This window comes from Sarcophilus harrisii, chromosome 4, assembly GCF_902635505.1.
Source record: "Sarcophilus harrisii chromosome 4, mSarHar1.11, whole genome shotgun sequence".
Classification (NCBI taxonomy): domain Eukaryota; kingdom Metazoa; phylum Chordata; class Mammalia; order Dasyuromorphia; family Dasyuridae; genus Sarcophilus; species Sarcophilus harrisii.
The window spans coordinates 417,616,881-417,624,199 of NC_045429.1; the positions used below are offsets into that span (position 1 = coordinate 417,616,881).

General features: G+C 37.1%; 1 protein-coding gene across 1 annotated transcript; it reads left to right on the forward strand.

Annotated features, from left to right (window-relative positions):
• Positions 1–1,798: 1,798 nt before the first annotated feature.
• Positions 1,799–7,319, forward strand: TSHB (thyroid stimulating hormone subunit beta). Its single transcript, XM_003769819.3, has 3 exons — positions 1,799–1,851; positions 4,259–4,421; positions 6,935–7,319. The coding sequence occupies exons 2-3, from the start codon at positions 4,260–4,262 to the stop codon at positions 7,187–7,189; spliced, it is 417 nt and encodes a 138-aa protein (XP_003769867.1). The 5' UTR covers positions 1,799–1,851; position 4,259; the 3' UTR covers positions 7,190–7,319.

The window sequence follows — 7,319 nt, forward strand, 5'->3', positions numbered from 1 at the left end:
GAGAAAGGGAAGAAGGGGATGGAGAAGGAGAGGGAGAAAGGGAAAGGGGAAAGGAGAGAAGGAAAGGGAATTAGAGAGTGAGAGGGAAAAGGAGGAAAGAAGGAGAGAGAGACAGAGATACAGAAACAGACAGAGAAAAAGAAACAGAGACAGAGAGACAGAGGGAGGAAACACAGAGAAAGGGAATGAAGGGAGCTATGAAAAAGGAAGAGGAGAGATTATACATGCTCTGGAGAGAGAAAGAAGAAAGTAAAAGTAGAAATTGTCTGCAATGTAATGCAAGATAAGACCAGAATTCATTAAGCATCTACTATGTGCGTGACACTGTTTTATATACTAAAAAAAACCTGAGGGGGGGGCACCCCTACCTTCAAGGAGCTTACAATTTAATGAAGGAAGAAAACACGAAAGAAAGCTGAGGGGGGGGGGGGCACTCTAATAAAGGAAGAAAATACATGAAAGAAAGCTGGGTGGGGCACCAGAAAGTAATGGGGAAGGAGCATGATGATAGTGGAGTTGAAACCAAATTGAAATCTGTTGGGAAATGAAGAGATGGCTGGAAATTCTGAGCCCCTTATAAATGGAGGCTTTGGGGGGAGTTTTTGTTCTGCCTTCAATCAGAGGAACAGAGGCAACTGTGCTGAGACCAAAGCCGACACCCTCCATGATGGTGAGTTTTCTGGTGGTAAGCTTATCCTGTGGGGAAGACAGGATGCTGGCAGAGTTCAACCAAGCAGAACAGCTGGTTGTCTCCCAGTCTACCGGGCATTTTTTCCTGGCTCAGTAGCTAATCCCCTTTGACATATACACCCCTTGCCTCTGGCATTTGGGCCAAGCAACCAATAAGACATATTGCTTCATCACCTCAGAACACCAAGTCCTCTGGTACTGACTGAGTCAGCACACATGATCCACCAGAAGCATCTCAAGGGAACTCAGCTCACCTCCACACATGTGCCACATGGAGGATGGCACCTGCTACATTTGCTAGACAATGTTTCTCTATGTGTGATTTTGCTTCACTGTTTCTTACACACTGGAGATAACATGATTGCTTTGAACAATTTGTGTCTGTTTATTGTGTATCTTGAGATACATAGGAATCAGAGAAGCAGTGGGGTAGTGAAGGCAGCTAATGTTGGAGTGAGAAAGACCTCAGATCAAGTCCTATCTCTGACATAAACTGACTATATAACTGAGCCAGTTACTGAGTTCCACAGTAACCCAGGTAAATCACAGACTAAGTAGGTGCCAAATCTAATTGATGGAAGGAACGCCCTCACTGGATGTTCCCTACAATAATGAAGTTATATTTAGTCTCCATCCATCTACTTTCCTATCCTTCACACACACTCAAAAAGAGATGTAAACTTGTTGGATTTTTTCTTCCATACAGTGTTTGATTTTTCTTAGTAAGGTGAGACTCAGGGATAGTCATGTCTCTAAATAAGTACCTAGATCGAATTTGGGGTATCTAAGTCCCTAGATTAATCTTTCTTTCTAATACCAACTTCTGTTATTAATTTCTTTATTGTCTTGGTTGTTCTGCACTTGGAAAAATTAATAAGTGCTAATGCTTAAAATCTGCACTTTGTTTTCAAAAGGAAGAGAGGCAAATGCATCCTGAAATAACGTCACCATTTCCAGAGGAAGATATCATCTTGGTTGACTAAACATATTTTCTTTAGGGTTTGGCATGAATGTGTAATAGATGTGTCTTAGATAAGAAAGCGGTAACTTGAATGCAGTTATATAAACAGGAAGATCAGTAGGGATTATCCTGAAGGGTATAAAATAAGCCAAGAGCTTTCCGTGTGTCTCATTGCTGTGCCTGTTCTTCATTGCAGTCAGGTATGTGTGCATGCAGAAAAGGTTCTTCTGAAATACAGCTCTCATGCTCTTAGCTGCTTTGAGTGTTCATTTTGTTCACTTGTAATTTTTAGCCATCGAAATCTGCTAGTGTGGGGGAGGAAGGTAAAAATGTGAGTTTGCTGACTTAAAAACTCAAATGATCATAATCTTGTGGGTTCAGTGGCCCAGAAAGATGGGACTCTTATTGGGACCAAAAAATTCTCCTGATTCATTTGGGACAGTGGTCAGCTGGTCTATGAAATCATAAATGATATTGGATGGTGATAGTGACAGCTTTCTTTCCTCATTTATATTTTGGATAGTTTTTTTTTAATCAAATGAAATCTGTGGTATGACAGGAATAACTTTGTCAGGGTTCCATGATTTGTGGTTACTTTTGGAAAAAAAAATATGAATTATAATGTTGGACTAGACATTCTTATAATTCTATTTCATTTGCCTCAACCTTTATGAAATTTAGTGATATAAATGTCATTAACTGACATTTATTGAGAAACATCTATATGCAAATGGCTGGACAAAATGGAGATAATTAGTAAATATGTCAAACAATGAAGGGAAGACAGATTGGAGAAAGATGCCAATACAAGGTAGGCAATAGATGTTAAGGGATAATAGGAGTAGGAGGGTATCACTTAAAAAGAAATGATCAATTTCTTCAATTCAGAGAGTTTTTAGAGACAGGAAAAAATTTTTTCTTAAAGAAATTGATTTCTTCATTCAAATAAAACTTTCTCAATTAATTCTCATATTATTCTTCTATGATAAATAATGTCATATAGCTGATCTAGAATTAACATCTGAGCCAGGAAGTCTTGTGTTCAGCTCCAGCCTTAACTTCTTAGACAAATCATCTCTCAACTCTTCCTATAATTCAGCTAGTCCTACTTTTTTGGGGGGTATCGTCCCCTTTCTGGGTCACATCACCATCAATTCACAGCAATAACATATGTAATGCAATGGAAAATTATACCAATATAAATCTTTTAATTATCTGCTTTGTTTGGTGGACCTCGCTATTATTCTACATGGACTCATTCAGGAAAATCTTTTTAATGATTTCCTTATCACACAGTCTGGGCCACCAAGCTGCCCCTAAGGTTACAGGAGTGAGGATGTGTCAGAGGTAAAATTGTACCCTTCCTTGTGTGAAATTCTTTCCATTTATATTACATCACCTCTCATTGACAGAGAAAGAATAATGATAGTTCATATTTGTATTGTCACAACAACTCTGTTTTTTTGGGAAAACTGAAACTCAGAAAGTTTATGTTATTGATAGTGGACATATAGCTAACAAGTATCAGACCTGTTTTCTAAACTTAGGTCTTCTGCTTCTCAGTCTGTCACATTTTCATGGCAATGACATTTAGAAGTGACTTTAGATACCATCTAGTTCAATCTCCTCATTTTACAGATGAGAAGACTGAATCCCAGCAAAGTACTCAAGGCTACATGATTACTAAGTGGGACAACTAAAGATTTCCTGATTCCCAGTTCAACTCTCTTTTCCCTACACCATAAGAATCAGCCCTATCAAAAAAATGGGATGAAACTTGCTCTAAAACACATTTAAAGCACCTTCCCCATCAATCAATAAATTAGCCAGCATTTATTAAGCACCAACTATAACACTAGGGATACAAAGAGAAAAAGAGTAATGTCCTTGACCTTAGGAGTTTACATTCTACTGGATCATTCCATAGATAGATAAATCCAACTGATTTGTACCTATTTTTTTTTACCATTCATATAGTATTTGCCCTTCATCTCATAGTCAGAAAGAGGTAAAATAGGGACTCTAGATGCAGTCCAATAAATTGATAAGCTGGTACCAATGAGTCACCATCTTATGACACCACAAAGTCAAACAATTTGGATTAATTCCCCTAAATGAATTGCTTTACATTTAAATCAGCTTATGTCAGGGGTTCTTTTTGGGAATGGGGGTGAGATCACAGACCCTTTAGACACTTTGATAAAGCCTTTTCCCCCCTTTTCAGAATAAGGTCTTAAAATCATTGAAAGGAATTCTAAATTTCAAGTTAGAAATTGGTGAAAATAAAGTAATAATTTTTCTCCTATTAAGTTCACACACACCCTCAAAAGTATTCTAAAGGGGACTTAGGCAAAGAACTTCTGACTTAAGCTGACTTGCCATTTATCTGATCACTCATAGAGCTTGGGATTTTATTACCCAGAAACCAAAAGGCTCTGCATGTATTAGGACCCAACTGAGCTGCGGTTGGTTAGCTACATCTAATGGTAACTTTCTAATCACTAGTAATGATCTCTCTCTCAAAATAGTGAACATCTGATTGGTGTCTGCATACAGCTAACAATCCATGTAATGGGCTCATTTTAACATTTTTGTCTTGGTCTTTAGCATGACTGCTACTTTCCTGATGTCTCTGCTTTTTGGACTTGCATTTGGACAAACAATATCTTTTTGTGTTCCAACTGAATATATTATGTACATTGAACGAACAGAATGTGCATACTGCCTAACCATCAATACCACCGTTTGTGCTGGATACTGCCTGACTCGGGTATGCTAATGTATAGTTGACTCTTTTAAAGAAATTATATAGAGGGAGGAAAAGAAGCTTAATGTTATTTCTCATGTTGTCACATTTGTCCATGTTACATTTTAGAAGCCAACAGATTTGAGGTATTCATTATGATTTAGAAGGAGGTTTAGGAGAAATGATAACCCTATAATTTTCAGCTGGTGCCTAAAAGGAACTTGCATTGGTCTGATAAGCTACAGCAGGACACACTGTAACTTGACTCTGACATAATAATGTCACTTTGGTCTAAAGACAACAATCAACCAATAGGAGACATATATATGGTTGTCATTGTCCACAATACTATTGTTTGTACCATACAGGAACATATCTTGTTCATTTTACATTTTAGATGTTGTTACTGATTACTAACTCTGTGTGACTTAGGTAAGTGACTTCATTAATCTGAGTCTTGATTTCCTCCAATGGAAAATGGAATTAAATTGGGAATTCTCAAGACTTCTTTTAGCTCCATTAACATTCTAAAATTCCATTTTTAATTTTTACTCTTTAAATGAAATTTATGGCATTTTGGACTAGAGAGGACTTTAGAGTGATCATCTTATTCAATCCTTTCCATTTTACTGATGAGAAAACTGAGGTCCAGAGAATAAATAGCAAGTAGCAGAGCCAGGATTTGAGACCAGGTTCTCTTACTCCAAATTGAGTATTCTTTTTGCCATAAACCAGGTGTCCTTTAAATAGATCCATAACCTAATTGATATATGTATTTCCAAGTCTTTTCCTTCTCTATAATTCTTATCCATGTTCCCCCATAAATATTCTGAAGAGACTTAACACAATATATTGGGGGGGGGGGCTTCTCTAGGTTTTTTTTTAAACCTTGATTGGATGGCCTATCCAGATCTTAACTTTCATTATTGTGATATGATAAATATACTTGATACTGTGTTAATGATGATGATGGTGGTGGTGATGGTAGTGGTAGTGATGGGGGTGATGGTGATAATGATGGGGTGGTAAATATTTGTTAAAGTGAATTGTAGAATCGAACCCATTCCTAGTGGGTTCTCATTCCTAGTGTAACACTCTTTTTATTCTATGATCCAGAGAAGTTGAATAACTATGTTAATTAGATTCTAAAAGCCTTAAGCATCTGAAATACCTGAGTTCAAGTCTTGCCTTTGCCACATACTAATTACAAGTCACTTAACTTCTTATGCCCACAGGGACTATGAGTTGTAGAGATAGCACCAATTTGGGAGCCCATAATGTCACAGGTCCATTTTTCCCTCTTCCCCCGGCCAAAAAATCACTGGGGTGGCAGAGGGTTTTGAGAAATATAATCCAGATTATGAGGCATAATTCCTTTTTAAACAGAAAGATCTTCAACTTCCTCTTATTTAGAGATGTGTGATGGTGCAGTAGAGTAGTAGGATATAAAGTTAGCAAGATTTTTTCCCCTAATTTTAAAACATTTTTATTTAAAGTTTCAAGTTCCAAATTCAATCCTTCCCTCCGTTAGATGGCAAACAACCAGATATAGATTATACATGTGCAATTATGTAAAGCATTTGATATCAGTGATTTCGCACAAGATTCTAAGAAAGAAAAAAGAAAGAAAGGAGGAAAAAGGGATGCTCCAGTCTGTATTCAATCAACATTAGTTCTTTCTTTGGAGGTAGTATGCATCATTATTAGTCCTTTGAGATTGTTTTAGATCGTTATATTGAGGAGAATAGGTTAAGTCCTTCAGAGTTCTTCAGCGAACAATATTGTTCTATATACAACATTCTCCTGGTTCTATTTGCTTCACTTTGCATCAGTTCATGTAAGTTTTTCCAAGTTTTTCTGAAATCATCTTGCTTGTCATTTCTTATAGCACAATAATATTCCATTGCAATTATATGCTACAGCATGTTTAGTCATTTCCCAATTGATGGGCACCCATCATCAAAAAGAACTGCTATAAATATTTTTGGTACAAATAGGTTCTTTACCATTTTTTTGTATACCCCTTTGGTATATAAACCTAGCAGTGATATTGGTGGATCAAAAGGAACAAACGGTTTTATAGTTCTTTGGGCATGGTTCCAAATTGCTCTCCAGAATTGTTGGATCAGTTTATAATTCTACCAACAGTGCATTGGTGTCCCAGTTGTCCCATATCCCCTCTAACATCCAACATTTTTTCCTTTTCTTTTTTTTTTTAAATATCATATTAGCTACCCCAGTCAGGAAGATATCAGTTTTAATCTGGCTTCAGACACTTACTAGCTGTGTAAACCTGAGTAGGTCACTATAAACTGTATGCCTCAGTTTACTTATGTGTAAAATAGTAATAATAATAATATTATTATTATCCCTCCCAGGGTTGTTGTGAGGATCAAATGATAAGATGCCTGACACAGAATAGATAATATATAAATGCTAACTATTATGATTATATTATTTTCAATGTGTTAGTATCATTTATGCTCAATTTGTAAAACTGTCGTCGAGTAATGACCACCTTTCTCTTCTCTCTTCAGGACAGCAATGGAAAGATGTTCCTCCCTAAAAGTGCTCTCTCCCAGAATGTGTGCACATATAAAGACATCACCTACAGGACAGCGATGTTGCCAGGCTGCCCTCGCCATGTCAGCCCCTATTTCTCATACCCCGTGGCTAGGAGTTGCAAGTGTGGTAAATGTAACACAGACTACACTGACTGCATACACGAGGGTGTCAGGACAAACTACTGTACAAAACCACAAAAGCCCTCTTTGGAGGGATTTCCTGTTTAAGAGAGCTATGTGATCTGCTGTTCAAGGTTAAATGTTAACTCTACTTCACCTATGTCAACTTAACGTAGAGCACCCAGTGATTAAAATATTTCCGTATTTCATAACAATTGTGTGTGACTTTCTATTTCAT